At 36.1% G+C, this 16,740-nt stretch overlaps 2 protein-coding genes across 3 annotated transcripts in view; both read left to right on the top strand.

Moving 5' to 3' along the window:
* Positions 1 to 16,740, top strand: part of LOC145315870 (uncharacterized) — a 207,709-nt gene that overhangs the window by 147,093 nt on the left and 43,876 nt on the right. The gene's annotated exons all lie outside the window — the stretch shown is intronic.
* Positions 5,571 to 12,247, top strand: LOC145315854 (uncharacterized). Of its 2 annotated transcripts, none has more exons than XM_080155981.1 (6): positions 5,571 to 5,684; positions 7,638 to 8,447; positions 9,004 to 9,099; positions 9,981 to 10,072; positions 10,858 to 10,929; positions 11,651 to 12,247. In XM_080155981.1, the coding sequence occupies exons 2-6, from the start codon at positions 8,397 to 8,399 to the stop codon at positions 11,694 to 11,696; spliced, it is 357 nt and encodes a 118-aa protein (XP_080012107.1). In that variant the 5' UTR covers positions 5,571 to 5,684; positions 7,638 to 8,396; the 3' UTR covers positions 11,697 to 12,247. The 2 variants fall into 2 exon arrangements, with proteins under 2 accessions (XP_080012107.1, XP_080012106.1); XM_080155980.1 differs by lacking the exon at positions 5,571 to 5,684 and having other exon boundaries at positions 7,162 to 7,775; positions 8,304 to 8,447.

Consider the following 16,740-nt stretch of genomic DNA (forward strand, 5'->3'; position numbering starts at 1 on the left):
TTTGTTGTGATGAAAAAACAATTTTGATTCTTGTATTTCTTTCATTTCTGGACAAATTCAAAAACTCTCAACTAAAAACCAAAACTTATTTCATGAAGCTATTGTAAAAGCTAGGTATGTATATTTTATTTTGAATATCATTAAAAAATTAGGTCTACTTATCTAATACTGTAGTATAAATAAGTCTTAAATAGAAGATCTTGGAAACAATTTGAAATTATAATGTAATTCGCAATATAACAAACCCTGCAAAGCCTATTTTAACAACCTTTAAAAAAAACCAAGGAAAAGTGGAATAATTTTGTTATCTATTTATTGAAAAAGTTTTTATTCCTTTTAGATTAAGTCTTTTGGTTAAAACTTTCTGTGTCCATATCGTAACCAATTTTCACAACCATTTTCATTTCTATAATAATAATTTTAGAAAGAAAAGAAAAGAAAAAAGAAAATCAATTATTACAAATCTTAATAACAACTTTTTCACTGGTTAATAAAGTTCAAAATTAAGAATCAGCTGATTTTTGTTGGTTTCTAGGAATCTGAAAATGATTCACATCAAATATTTTCTTTTTACACAACAAAACAAACACTCACTCACACAAACATTTTGCATCCCCCACATCCACCTCCCTCCCTCCCATTCCTTTTTTTCTCTGAAACTCTGAGATAAGGGCGGAGGCAAATTTTTAAACACAAAGTTCTACACACACACACATACACATACGCAGAAATTCGTGTTTTGAGGAATGGGGCAGAAAAGAAAAGAGGTTAAATAAAAATGAACAGCTAAATCTTTTGATAAAACCAGGAATGTAAGGTTTTGCCAATCGGAAATAAATTCAATTCTAATATTCAATCTTAAAGGTCAAAGAAAATAATAACAATTTTACTAATTTGATTAGATTACAGATAAAAAAATAAAATAAGATTGTGCTATTATGTTCTTAGTATTTTTATAATGGTCACTTAGAACTCTTAGTACTTTTAGAACTGAACTTCACTAAAAATTCTTGTATGTTATATACATTTTTATTTTGGTATTTGTTCAACAATTAAAATGTATGGTGCTTTAAGAAAAGTTGTAATAGTTCTTAGCCAATAAAACAAAGGCTACCAAATAACAAAATTTTGATTAATTATCATTATTTATTATTTCTTTATCTCTGAATCAAATAAAGAGAGGACCGGAGATTTGAAGTTGAGGGGGGAAGGGGTAAAATCGGGGGGGTGTAAAAATTAATCAGCTGAGATGTGTCGGAGGTGCTGGAGAATGGGGGAGGTAATAATGGGGGTGTATGAAAAGAAAGGGAAATATTATGAAAGAGAGAGACTCAAAGCCTTTCTCCTCTTGACTTTCTCTTGCAAAATAATGTTTTCAAATAATTGTTGTTATTATTTTTGCGAACGCTCTCGTTGTTTTTATTTTTTACTTATTCATTCTTTTTTCTTATATCTACAAAATAAATAAATAAGAAGAAATACATAAAAGGATCTTTTTGTGCTTTTTAGGAAAGCCCTGAATACAGTTCAAATAATATTTTGTTAGCGAAGCTGCTCTATTGCACTGTCTGTAATTCCGTCATTTAGTTAGTCCGTCTGTCTGTTATGCTATGAGAAATCGTATTAACCCAGCTGCTATTACATAAAAACTCTGATTCTTTTCAATATTCCTATCATGATGGAGCATTAAAGTACTCTGCTGCCCGTCTTTACACGTTGTCGTCCTTGATTTTAAATTTCTTGGTATGAAAAGCATTCAGATATTCTCCATGTTTAAAATTCTAATAAAAATAAGTCACGGATCTAAATTAACCTAACTTTAACTCTCCCAGTAACTATATCAGTCTACATTATAAAGATATACAATAACATTCAAATTTAGAAGTAAGCTTTTCAGGATGAAAGGCTGTACTGAAAAGGTAATCCATTTCAAATGGACAGTTAATAAAATCTTTCGAAAAAAATGCATACAGACTTCCTGTTACTTTTATATAAGTAGTAGAGGCTACTTTTTTCTAGTAGTTTTACGCCCCGAGTGAGAGATGGAAGGGAGGAATGTATTTAGATTATGGGTTCAAAAAGAAGGTGTTTCATCACTTACAAACAAAACAAAAAGTTTTAAAAAAACATCAAGAATCCTAAAAACGAGACATTGATATTTCATTTAGCCAGTACCAAATATACCAACAATAATCATCGTGTAATATGTTTAATTATTGAACGAAGCCCAATCTGTACCACTTTTGCATCACTTTTGATTTCCCACTTCTCTCATCTCCCTCATTTTATGACGTCATAGGAATCAAAAGTGGTGCAAAAGTGGTACAGATTGGGCTTCGTCAATTATTGCAAAATATTAAATAAAAAAAATCTTGCTAAAATCTTCTTTACCATTGAAGCGATTGAATTTTCCATTTTAGGGAAGCTTTGCACAAACAAGTCTTTGAATGGTTTTAAACATTTTAATTTATGGCTGAAGTGGTATAAGGCTATTTTTCTGCCCCCTCCTTTCCCCTTCCAATAAAAGCATTTTTTTAAAACCGATATGCTAAAAATTAAAGTTGGGCTGGATATCCGGTGTGGCCGGATATCCGGCCATTTTCAATATCCGGCCGGATACCGGATATTTAAACTATCCGGCCGGATATCCGGCAATATAATCTTTTATATTTTACAAAAAAAAAATCTCAGTTTTTTAAATCTTTATTGGCTGTAATTTTCTTATTATTGAAGCTAGAAGAACAATTTTTTCTGAATATGTTTATCATTATGTAAATTTTATATTAGAAATCTAACAAAAAAAATTTTTGGCGGTGGCAGTTTTACTTGGCAGCTGCCAGCCGCAAACCGACGGTTGGCAGGTAAACGGCAACGGATTTTATGAAATTGAAATATGTCATGAAGATATATAAAAAAGCCTAAGTTTAAAATTTGAAATCTTCAAGTAAAAATTTGCGGTCACAGGAACCGTTTAAAGATTTCTGGAGACCTGGAGGTTCAGAACTTGCAGGATTATACCTGGAACCTGAAATCGACTTGAACACCTATATTTTATATAAGGATGTACGACTATAGGATATTTTAGTTTTAGATAACATGAAATGATTTTTTTAAAGTAAAAAAAATATTTTTACTTTTTACCTGAATGACCTTACCAGGTTTGCTGGCATCCTGAAACCGGATATCCGGCATTTGAAATCAGCCGGATATCCGGTATCCAGTCAAAAAATATCCGGCCCAACCCTACTAAAAATATGCTTTTCTTTCTGATTTGATAGAAATATAAATTTTGTTGTTGAAGCGGACATGATAGCACACTGAAAAAGAAGCTTGACCAAATAATCTGTATCAATATAAAGAATGATCTGTTTTAAATTATCCACTTTGTGTCCTCATTCATTCAATAATTTTCATTATTCTTCCGTCACTTTCTCTTTCTTTCTATTTATCTATCATTTTAGTAGCGAAGCTACTCTATAATTCGAAATGTCCGTCCGTCTGTCAGAGACAAAGTGGGGGGAAACGTGATTTTCTCGGCTCCTTTTCAAGATAGATGCCTGAAATTTTCAGGGATTGAAGAACTTCATATTCTTTATACTCTCACCGAGTTTCATTTCGGTTGTCAATTAATTGGGTATGCATGATCGATTTCTAGATTTTTAAGTTTTCATGATTTTCTCGACTCCAATTCAAAATAGACGGCTGATATTTTCAGGGATTGAATAAGTTCAAAATCTACATACTTCTAAAGAGTTTCATTGAGATTCAACTATTGATTGGGGTGCTAGTTCGATTCCTAGAGTTTTTTTTAAGTCTTCATGATTTTCTCGACTCCCATTCAAGATAGTCGGCTGAAATTAGCAGGAATTAAATAAATTCACTTTTTACATATTTCCACAAAGTTTCATTAAAATTTATTTTATGGTTGGGGTGCTGGATCGATTCTTGGATTTTCACGTTATACAGTTTAAAAGGTTTTGTGATGTATTTTAGTTAAATATTTTTTTATGATACTGCTCTATAGTTCATTTTTCCTGATGTTCATCCTTCATTTTTTAGCTTCGCTACGTATGGATGTTGTCATCCTTGTATTCTTCTTATCTTATATGTATATCTTCCTCTTTTTTCTCACACTCTCTCTATATATATGACTATTTATCTCTCTATTTTACTTTGTATCTTTCTTTGTATGTATTGACGTATGAGGGGATGTACAGACAGACTGCGAATACGAGTATAGAGTAGCTCCGATACAATTTAATAATCAATAATCTAACAAAGTATTTCTAAAAAATACACATTTATTAAACATATAAAACTGGTTAGAAATAGGCAGATTAATGGGATTATTATTATAGGATATATTTATTATGATATATATATATTAAAGGCTTGGACGTCCTGTTTCTTAGTTAGGTAAGAAACGACGTACTTGAACACGTGGGAGATATAGATACCGCCAGCCTAGACTTATAGGCTTGTATCTAACCGAGTGCAGACGGGAGGAAGCGTATTCACTCTTTGGCCTGCAACAATCAACTAGCCCTCAACACAGCAGGATGGAGTATGGTGGCGGTTACCAGTGGAGGTCTGACTCAGCCAGAGAAGTATAGGAATGTGAACAGGGATAAGGATACATAAACTTGGGTGTATATTACCACACTTGCCCCCTCTGAGGGAATATGAAATATTCCCTCACAGTTGACCTGCACGCCGGCTTCTGCGGGTTGATGTGGTACTCGCAGGTTCTTCGATTGCGGCCATGGCCCTCTCTACGATATCCACAGGATTGGGTTCAGCGGGAGTAGGATTTTCTGGAGCTGCTGGAGGCTCTGGAGCGACAGCATTCTGGAGGGCTAACATGCCCTCACAGGGAGCCGTGGCTACTGGATCTTCAGAGGCAGCGCCAGCCTGCGGATTAACAGGCAGATCAATTCCAGATGGAAAGAGCTCATTGATTTGATTATCGAGCTCTGTGTCACTGTTTTCCTCTGCAGGATCCAGGACCTCTGGATTGCCTTCTCTATCGGTAGGCCTGTACTCATCAGAGCATTCAGAACCGCCATAATGGGAGATCAGCTCAACTCCATCATCATCTGGCCGGGGTACGTCCCCAGCGGGAAGGGATGCCTCTATGGGTGCCACATTCTGCCCAGGTACATTCATTACATTACAACGAGTATTAATATATTTAATTACCCTGTCAGAGTTTTGGTCCAACAGTCGACTAGTGGCCTCAATAACCGTGGTCATTCTTGATTTTAACTCAACGGTCGAGTCCTCAGAGACGGTGCGAATTTTGTCGCGTAAAGTTCTGCGGTTCCGCAGTAATTCTGCGGAAATTTCAATAAGGCGCTTGCCATGTTGTATATATGCTTTCTCAACAAATGAAGCATTGCTAGCAATTTTAGTTTCCAGACTTCTCTGGAAGGGGAGAAGAGCTTCCTCCATTGCTTCTTTTACAGTGGAGGATAGGACTTTTTTCCATTCCTCAGCGGTCACCCAAAAAGCCTTAGGCTCACTTTTGTTTTCTGCTAATGTCTCTTTCTTTTTAGGGGGTAATGGAGGCGGTTGAATTTCCACCTTAGCCCTTTTGGCTACTGGGCCGCCGCTGCCTGTTGGTGTTGGCGGACGTTTTTCTACCGCTTTTGGGGCAGATTTTACGGCGACTACCTCCAATTCAGGTGAGGCACTACGTTTTGGCGGCGATTCCACCCGATTTTTTTGCGGTTCCCCTCCCCTATTTTGTTCCATTAGAGGCCTGGTCTTAGACCTGGCTTTATCAGAATATTCGTTGGCTTCTAATTTTTTAGCCTGCCGCAATTTTTCTTGCAAGTCTAGGAGTTCCTTTGGAACATCTTTTCTCGCTTGGCGGTAAACGTGGATTGACTTTGAGACACATTGCAATTCACTGAGGTTTTCAGGGTTGCGCGGCGGTTTTACACGCGGCTGATACCTGTTTTCATCAGGTTCATAGTAGGCTTCCTCAGGGCCGCCCTGGGGATAGCCATGATTGCTGTCATAGTAATAGTCCTCTTCATTGTAAAAGGGTGCCTCTTCATATTCTCGACGGTATGAAGAGTGACCGGCCCCATGGGAGTGGTGAAAACCCCTTGAAAAATTCCGCCTGGGATATCCTAAAACAAAAATAATAAACTTAAAATTAAGGGTCATTAATTCCTTATACCGAATAAGGAAATATTTTTACAAAGACGACCTTTAGAGACGACAATTTTATAGGTATATATGCTTGATACAGGTCGTCCGTTTTTGAGGGGATTAGTTTTCCCCATTATTTGCAAAATCCCGCAATTCGTGCGTTTCACTCGTACCTCCTTCCTTGTACGCGTGAATTTTGGTGCAGGCTAATATGTAGATAATAAAAGCGACGCATAATAACGACCCTATTCCTGTAAGGATGGCTGCTACTACAAGCACTATATGATACCAAGTACTGGATAGAAAATCAACCACCTTATGATACGTTTGAATAAACCAGGAATCAGTTATTTTTACTTCAAAATTATTGGAGTCGGCGGCAAGTTGGCTGAGGTATAATTCCTCGGCACTTTCTGAGAAATTAGTTTTTTCTAGGCTTTGCCAAGAATGATATAGAAATAAGCTAATCGGTTTATCCATAAGATATTGATTTACATTTAGTATTTGCATACCCTGCCCTTGATTACCGAGGAATTTTCCTTGGTACAAATGTAAGAAAATTGGATTTTCGGCACATTTAGTCGGGGTTAGATGGGTGGTATTGACCAATCTGCGTGAAAATGGGGATATTCCCATAGTCTTATTATTAAATGAAACCGAAAAATGATCCACAAAACAGGGTAGATTTTCTCCCAAAGAAACATTGATTTTAAGACTGTCGCACTGTATTACTAAATCTAGCTCACCGAGCGCCCTAACTAGTTTTTTACGATGAGTCTGAATACTGCTTTTAGACAGAAAATGGTTCTGTAAACAGCGAGTTTCGGGGACAATTAATTTGTTATATTGTTGGTAGGAATAGAAAATCTCTAGTGGTAACATATCATCTTTTTCCTTAGCGTTTAAGAGTGGGAAATATGGTTTTATAGCATTTGTGAACCATACCATTAAGTTATCAATATTAGTTTTGTAATAAAATAATTCGGGAATTAGACTTTCAAAATGTTTTTTATCTTTAAGTTCTAGTGCTAGAGTAATTTGGGGATCGATCACTAGATATTTTTGGGTACCCTGTTCTCCTTCAAATGTAAACAATGAAATATTAAAGATGTCTACCGTTCGCCAAGGAGAAGTGAATTTTTGTGCGCTATCAGTTTTATCATCTGAGATAATCCTATCGTAGCCTAATCTCAGATTGTGATCTAAACAATTGTTTCCCACCCAGTGACTGCCCAGGTAACAGCCCGCTTTTGTTTGTAATAATTCAACAGGCTCAGCCTGGACCCCTATTTGTTTTTCCTCAAATGTCCCAGGGATAAAAATGCCGTTAATGTTTACGCCGTTCCCCTCGCAGGCGGGGTCGATGCCGTTAAGGATGTTGTTGGGGTAAGTAAGTGTCCCGTTTACCAGGAAACGCGTGTATGACATCTGGTGTTCATACACTGAGACTGATTTTCCTTCAAAGTTAAATATTTTAGTTTTGGACATGGTGTAACAGTCTTCATAAGTTACGAGGTTCGGTATCTCTACAAGAGCTGGAGCAGCGAGGTGTATGTGGCTATATCTGCCACAATACCAGTAATGAGTACTGGTTCGGAGGTGGCAACGAATTCCAGGTATAATTTTTCTTTCAACCTTTTGCAGCAGGTGAAATTGTTTTTGTTCTATTTTAGTAATATTAAGAAACGCAGCGCATTCAGAGATTTTCAAACGCGGATTTTCGTTTGCTACACATTGAGTCGCATCTATTTGTATTATTTCGGACGCATTTGATTTTGCCAAAATAATAAAAAGCCCCAAGAATCCCAAAATAAATTTACCTCGAGCTCCTGGTGCCTTTGCCAAATGATGCTGCATTTTATTTTTATGCTTCTCGTTTTTCTCTGAAATATGTTAATTAGTTAGTTTTAACATATATTGTTTATTTTCGTTATTATACATACGTAGATTAAGCTATATACATTTGCCACCTTGGTTTTATATATTACATTTATATACATTTTATTTTTTCCTTTTAATTGGGTTATGCAGTCCGATTTGGACATGTATGCGGTTATCCCCCCCTTGTGACCTAGTTTTTCTTTCTTCTTCTAATATATACTTAGGTACTATGCTTTGTTTGTTAACGTTAATAACCTTTTCAGGGCTGGATTGTTTGGGTCTTTGCGCGAAGAAAGAAGCCTCGGACGGGACGGTTTCTTCCAAGAAACTATTTTCGACGTGAATTTGAGGACCGGATGACCGATCTGCGCCAGGGGGTTCTTGGTCTTTGGGCTGTGACTCAAATGGTGAGTTTTTTTCCATTATATCCCCTCCCCCATCACAATCCACCTCCCCCTGGGGTAAATCCTGACTAGTTTCAGGGTTTTTATCTATAAAATCGTCACCATCGTTATCTAGGTAGGTAAAATCGTCATTTTCCAAACCTTTATCATCGTTTATTTCGGTTTGACCGGTATTATCTATTCCTAAGGTTATTTCCTCAGACGGGACGATTTCCTCAATAGGAAAGACGTTAAAGGAAAGTGTTTCCCCGAATAATTCTACTTTAGAATCTATTTTCCGTATTTTATCTCTACTAACAACTTGGTTAGTTTTTATTGGATTTGATCCAAAGGGACTGAGCTCAAAAAGGGCCTCTGAGAATTTTTTTGTTACAATAAAAGGACCTCCATAGAAAGATTGCAATTTTTTACTGACCCCTATTTTGACTAGGTTAAAAAATGCAAAGACCACGTCGTTAACGAAAAGGGGAGATGAAGCCTTCCTAGATTTATTTTGAAACTCTAAATAAATCTTAGATTTTTTGGAAACCTGTGCAATAATTTCTTCCAAATTTTTTAGGTAGTTCAAGTAAGACCTGCAGTCAATGTCCTGTCTTTTCTGCAAGATTGGAGAAAAGAAATCGAGATTGAGAGTTGGTTGCCTGCCGAACATGAGGTAATAAGGCGTATACCCCGTTCTTCTAGACGTACTAGAGTTTATTACAAAAGTGGTCAAGGCTAATTTTCTTGCCCAGTCTTTACTTTCAAATCGGTCATCAGATCTAAGACCTGCATAAATGCTTTGATTATGCCTTTCACATGGGTTACTATTAGGGTTTCTTGGGGGAATAAGTTTAGTTTCGATACCTAGTTCATCCATAACCTTTTTGAAAACTTCCCCAGTAAAATTTGTTCCCCTGTCACTTCTCAATGACCGAAATAAGCCGTAGATGGGTACCACCTGTTCAAGGATGACCTTCACCGTGCTTTCCACGGTGGCGTCCTTGATGGGGTGAGCGATAATATACCTAGAGAATAGGTCAACCAGTATAAATATGTAGCGGACATGTTGTCCTTGAAAATAGTTAGTGGTTAAAGGACCGATAAGGTCTACTGACACCTGGCCAAAAATCTCGTGACTAATGGCTGAATGGGTGATAGGTTGCTTGTGTTTAGGTACCTGTCCTATTTTTCTTAGGCAGGTAATACAATTTTTAATGCGTGATTCGACAAATTTATTAATTCCTATAAGGAAGAATCTTTCATTTATCTTGCGTGTTGTTTCGTTAACCCCCTTGTGACCTATACTATTATTATGTGCCAATTCGAAAACTTTATTGTATAATCCAATGGGTACGACGGGTCTTTCAATGAATGTTCCATTGCTAAGAGGTTGTCTAAATATTAGAAGTCCTTCCATAACGTATAAATGTTCTATTAACTTAAAAAGGACCTCTTTCCGGCCGGTTAGTTCAGCTTTTTCAAAGCTCGACAACTTCTTTTTTTCGAATATCCACCTACGAATTTCAGATAATACTTGATCTTTTTGTGTTTCAGATTGCCAAACATTGTTCACACCGACTTCCGAAGCCGAATGTAACTCAAAGATCTGGTCTTGGTATGGGCAATCCTGTTCATAAGGATCCAAGGTAAATGAGCTAGTACATTTTTCACAATCGGTTTCCTTATGTTCTTTGCATAAAAATTGCCCTCTAGATAAATTGTCGGCATTACAATGGTCCCTACCCTTTCGATGAATTACTGTAAAGTCAAAACTTTGGATGAAGTAAATCCATCTTACAGTTACACCATTTATTGTTCCTTTTTGCCATTTTTTGTAATGAACTAAGGAAATCGAATCTGTACGCACAATAAAGTTTCTGAATCTTAAATAATGAAGAAAGGTTTTAAGAACAAATACTAGACATGCTAATTCGCCTTTATAACTTGGATAATTTTTCTCTGCCCCGTTACATTTTTTGGAACATATTCCAATAATTCTTTCTACCCCCCCCTGATTTTGGCTGAGAATTCCAGCGAAATAACTCGTAGAAAAATCTACGTCTACTATAAAGGGGTTAGGATTATCCCACTGGGGGTAGCCTTTACTTATAGAATTTGAGAACATATTTATGAAATTTTCCCAATCTTTTGATAGGGAATTAGTCCATTCGATAATTTTATCATTTCTGTGTTCATCTAGGGTGCAAGAATTTTTTGCATATGATGGGAAATAGGCCCTATAATAATTGGAGAAGCCCAGGAAACGCTGGAGTTCCTTGCCTGTCCTGGGCCTGCTCCAATTTTTAATTTGTTCTAAATATTCGGGGTTCATTTTAAGTCCTTGGGAACTGACTATATGACCTAAATATGTACATTCGGATGTGAAAAATTTACATTTGGCTAGATTTAACTTAAGTTTTGCTGTTTTTAGGACTCCGAAGAGTTTTCTGAGATGTTTCAGATGTTCATCAACATTCTTTGAGAATATAATAAGATCATCAAGGTAAGATATTATAAATTCATATAAGCCAGGGATAAGGGTTAGGACCTTATCCATCAAGTGGCAGAAAACACTTGGCGCGTTACACAGTCCAAACGGCAGTTTCTTGAAAATATACTGCCTGTTAAGGGCTGTGAACGCGGTCAAGTGTTTACTTTCCTTCGAAATGGCTAGCGCATGGAATGCGCTAGTCAAATCGAGGGTGGTAAATACATTACCAGTGCCTAATTTTTCTAAATTACTAGAAATCAGGGGAAGGGGCCAATTAATTTTTCGTGTTACACTATTAAGCGCACGAAAGTCGATAACGAACCTAAGCTTGCCTTCCCCCCCAGCCGTCGGTTTTTTCTTTACCGCAAAGATTGGGGAGGACCACTCGCTGTAGCCCTCCTCAATGACGCCCCCCCTTAGCCAATTTTCAATTTGTTCTTTTAATTTGGCTTCGTATAATGGGTTTAACTGAATGTTTCTAGCCTTAATAGGTTTAGCCCCGGGGATCAAGTCTATTTTATACTGTAAGAGGTCACAGTTACCGATATCAGCATCATCAGCCGAAAATATATCAAAATGATCAAGGCATAATTTTATTACCTTTTCCTTCATCCCTGGGTTGTTTTTGATAAGATCACTATTTTCTAAATCTAATTTTTCTTTAATGAATTTAATTCTTTTAAGAAGTGTAGTTCCTGATAATTCATTTATTTGATTAATACTTTTATTGCAGGAATTTGGGGGATCTGATTCGAATTCAAAGCAATATCCAACTTTAACGTTATCCAATAAGGTAATATTTTTTCCTGCTAAATTAACAAAATTTACCCAACATTCTCCTTTCTCATTTACATTATAAATACCCTCCATAAGCATTAAGCCGTTATGGCTTGTCATTTTAGAATTATTTGGGGATATATACAGCTTCCTATTTTTCTGATGAATAGGAATTGTTATAATTGTTGTATTCCCCCCCGGCAAGAATGTTGTTTTCTTTGCTAATTTTACGCATGTTTTATTTTGTTTTAATGTCCCAGTACCCCCCTTGTTACTCCAATTTATTCCCGGGATAAGGGAGTTTTGTTCCGTATGAACATTACTTGTAGGAATTAGGGGTATGTTTTTACTTTCTTCAACTATATTAATTGTTGAATTTTCTATGGGGATTTGCTCGCCATTGGGGAGCTCAAAGGAGAACTTATCTAATAATAAATTAATTCGATTAACTTTGAGAAATTCATATCCTAGATTTATAATTTTAGACGTCGTTTCAGGGATGTAAAACGTTTCTTCGAATATTTTATCTGACCCATCAAAGCTGAATTTTAAACTTACATGTCCTATGATATTTACTGGTTTTAAATCTACAGACAGAGCGCTAAGATTGGCGGGGGTGAATGTGATTTTATTATCATCTAAAATTTCTCTAGAAATAAGGGACCTAAAGTTATTTCCTGTATCCACTAAAGCGGTTTGCAGGAATTCCCCCCCCACGGGATTAAGAACTTTTAGTTTTGCACAGATAGGCATTATAAAATAAATTATATTTTTAGTCGAAGTCTAAGATGCATATTTTCCAAGATCCCCACCTCGGCGGTTAGGCGATGGTAATCCTCACACAGAGACTTCCTGTGTTCCAGGTATAGTTGTCTGTCGAAATTTTTTAAATAATAAAATGTTTTAACAATATGGTTAATTGTTAAAATAATTTTGTATAGCTTTCTGGGTTTCATTAAGTTTTTATCAAGCGCTTTTCAGCTCCAGAAATGTCTCAATAAGCATGAGAATGTTAATAGTTCTAAAGAAACTACTTAATTTTTATACGGGTCCTTATTTATATACTTGGATATATGATAGAAACCTATCGGAATATAACTGAACTAAAAAGTTTTAAAGGATTGAAGGGCTACAAAGTAGCTTAAAAATAAGTGTTCAGCTTGCAACTAACAAGACATTAAAAACAGACTGACTTATTTTTTGATTTACATCTGTATTTATACAAAATATAGTGTCATTAGTCAGTATCTGATTCACGAGACAAATAATTTAAGGTTAGCGCTAAATTATAGCTCAAAAAATTATTAGATATGGTTAATATAATAAAGAGGGTCGATGATGACTGGTTTATTATTCTGATATTGTTAGTATTTATACTTAATTTTTTCCACCTATGGGGTAGAACAAGCTTATATATTTACTAGAGTATAATTAATGCTGAAATCAGCTTAAAAAAATAGGATGTGGTTTGTAGTAACTGCTTTGGTAGTAACTGGCCTCGATTAATAATGTGCATTCACTTTATATAGAATTTTTATTCCACTGGTAAACCTAGCGGAAGCTAATAGAACTAACTTTTATTTCATTCTGCTAGTAATCCTAGCGGGAAATAATTTAATCAAAATGTTTTAAGATTTTATTAATCACATCTTAAGTGATTAAAGATTTTAATTTTTAAATGCTGCTTGATTGCAGCTCAAAAATGAGTAAATGATAACAACAAAGAACTGAAGGACAACTGAATTAGGTTTGAAAATTTGCTTGTATTTATACAGATTTTCCATAGACCCCCCCCCTTCTTAACCTTATCATTTACTTATACGGACCGCGGTAGCATTCTAGGCGACATCTTTCGGATACATAATAAATTAAATATAGTTCTATTATTGTCACTGTACAAAATGCAATAATATGTATCCATATGGATAAGTTAATATACATAATTGCTGAGATATTTCAGCTACAAAAATCAGAGGCTAAGAGTGAGCAACTCTCAGATAAAGTCGATACTGAGGGTTCAACTCAAAAATCATTGTTTATATACAGATAATTCGCTTAAGTTCCCCTAGCGGTTAAAAATTAAACTAGAATGTTTTAGATTCTACTATATATACATTCAACATATACGATATTTACATATTAGATAAGTCGTGCAATATTAAAAATAAATACTACTAAATAGAAAATAGGTATTCACTTATTAGCTTCTTGATAAAGACTATTAGATTTTAAAAAATGGAAATGTTAAGTGCATGTGAAATGCTCCTCAGGTTACTTCCCTACTTCCCCCAATTTCCTGTATCAGCTACATTTGGATAGGGAAAGGAGGGGGAGGAGTTTATTTTGTGTTGCTTAGTCAGACTTAATAACAATAATTTGTTTTATTTTTTCGCGCCAAAGCATTGCTTGGCAAGGGATATTTGATATTAAGGAATTTGCAAGCTTAGCTTGGCATGGGATATTTTGTTTATCTTTCATATCAAAATATGAAACTCATTCAGCAAATATTATTTTCTGGGATAGGGACAATTAATATCGCATAGATCCACTTTTATATTTAGAGGACGTGATTTTTAACAATCGCTTGAACATATTTATCTATTTCAGATTCTTCGCTGGCTTCCTGATCCATTTGGTTGATAGTTTTACGCGCATACTGCTCAGGTATTTTATTACTATTACTTGGAGCTTTTCTGGGCGTGAATTTACTCCGTGTTTTACCAAAGCGGGACTCAGGATTTGGGGGCTCCCCAGCTTTCTTTTTATTGCAATTTTGCACTACATGGCCAGGGATATTACAATGCCAGCATTTAATAATTTTACTCCTCCCATTAAAGGCTCCTATAACGCCCTCGATTTGATCCCAAGCAATAGGATCATCCTCATGGTCTACCCAAGAAGGAACCTCGTCAGGTTCTTCGGTTAAGTTTTCTTTATACATTGCCGTGTTAGTGGGGATATTATCTTCGATAATACTGATTATGGGTTGTTTTTTCGTTTCCGCAGAATTTTTAGGTAGGAATATTTCCATAGCTTGAGAATAGCAAGCAGAAAGGTTTTCCTTGCTAATATGGCCAGACCCATCCCAGTTAACGTATCTCTGTCCGAGATTAATAAGTTTATTTAAGTAAGCGTTGTAATCGTCCAAAAATTGCATGCTCTCAACATAATTGGCCATGTCTATGGCAAGGTTGGTATACAGCAGATTTTTGCTAACGTTAAGATAGAATTCTTTCCACTTCTTTTTAGGTATGAGACCAGGATTCATGAGTTTGAACACCCTAAGTTTGTTTTCAAAATAGGTGTCAAGGGGTTGATTAGTCTCCTGTTTTAGGTTGTAGAAGTACTGAGAGGCTACTTCTGGATCCGAGAAAGGAGTGACTAGCCTCCTAATCATCAGGTAATAACTTAAAGCAGATAAGGCCTGATTTCTTTCAGGCGTAATTAAGTCTCCTAATCGTTCCCCTCTAGAGTCATAAATTCGCTGGTATAAAATATCCTTAAAAAGGATTGGGTCACAGATTCTATATGTCTTTGCAACCCTCCACATATTAGAAAAGAAGTTATCAAAGTCAGCCCTACCGTCCCACCTAGGGGCATCCCTCGCAAAATCGGAATCCCATTTTTGTCCCTTAATAAAGCATTCTTTAATAAAGTCATCGTCGGCGGCGCTAGTTGTTGCCGTTGCGGCTGCGCCTGTGTTTGGCGTATTCCTTGTAGAGGGTCTATTTGCTACATTGGGTGCAGACCTTGTAGTTTTACGGAGGGGTTCTAACGACTTAATCCTATCAGGGATAAAGGGAATCCTTTCTAGCAAGGTTTTTTCATATTCAGTTAGAGAAGTTTCTCTTACATTCATCCAATTGTCATTATCCGCCGGACCTATAAAGCCTACAATTGAATAGGCCATACAACCTGGGGCTGTCATCCTATCCTTGGCAACCCATTCAACCACGTTTATCTTTTGCTGGACCGATATACGGTCATAAAAAGTGGCATTAATTGAATCGTCACCTATGGTGTTAAAATGAGTCATGTTAAAACTTTCGTTTAGCGTTTTTTCAGCAAACAATGGGCCAAGATTTCCGTCCGCTGGGAGTTTTGATACTCTGCGTTTTAGGTCTAAAATGTCGGTATCGGCTAATAATCTGCGATGTGATTCTGTGTCCTTAAACCCTGCCCATTTTGTTTCTAATTCGAGCTGCATAATCTCGGATTCTTGTTTTATTAAATCTCTATAATGTGCCGAATATTCGTTTAACTTATCATTTAACGCTTCCGATATGAGATCTTTGATTTTTTCAGGGGAAAGCGGGTCAGCCTGCTGCTGCTGCTGCTGCTGCTGCTGCGAGGTGCCCGAGACGGCCGGAGCCGGCGGAGGCGGCGGTTTTTGTTTATCATCATTTTTCTTATCGGTCATGGTGCTGGAGTGTAGTGTTCGTTAACACTGATTTGTCTACCACGAAACTTTTTAAGAACTTGGGAATATCCCTTTCTTCCTGTTTTAAGGAGAAAATATGAAAATGTGTGAAATTAAATACTAGTGTGAAAATAAAAGGCGGGTTCCTTTTTATCTTTACTTTGGCAGTTTGCCACGAAATAATTATTATAAATATTCTGTAACAAATTGTTACTGTAAACCGTTTCCGTGAATAAACTTAGTTATCAGGAAAATATTAATTTCACTTTGCAATCGAAGCTACTTTACAATTTAATTTTGTCTGTACGCTAATTATCTAAACCTTCCCCCCTCAAAAAATGAGTGGTAGACAAGACTGCGCCAAAATGACGTATGAGGGGATGTACAGACAGACTGCGAATACGAGTATAGAGTAGCTCCGATACAATTTAATAATCAATAATCTAACAAAGTATTTCTAAAAAATACACATTTATTAAACATATAAAACTGGTTAGAAATAGGCAGATTAATGGGATTATTATTATAGGATATATTTATTATGATATATATATATTAAAGGCTTGGACGTCCTGTTTCTTAGTTAGGTAAGAAACGACGTACTTGAACACGTGGGAGATATAGAT

The sequence above is a fragment of the Acartia tonsa genome, chromosome 4, assembly GCF_053477335.1.
Source record: "Acartia tonsa isolate MP-2025a chromosome 4, ASM5347733v1, whole genome shotgun sequence".
NCBI classification, from domain to species: domain Eukaryota; kingdom Metazoa; phylum Arthropoda; class Copepoda; order Calanoida; family Acartiidae; genus Acartia; species Acartia tonsa.

Coding starts and splice junctions, on each gene's coding strand:
- LOC145315854 (XM_080155981.1), top strand. CDS start 8,397: ATGACCGATCTGCGCCAGGGGGTTCTTGGTCTTTGGGCTGTGACTCAA. Junction 8,448..9,003: donor TTTGGGCTGTGACTCAAATG/GTGAGTTTTTTT, acceptor CAAATTTTTTAG/GTAGTTCAAGTAAGACCTGC. Junction 9,100..9,980: donor GGTTGCCTGCCGAACATGAG/GTAATAAGGCGT, acceptor TTTGTGTTTCAG/ATTGCCAAACATTGTTCACA.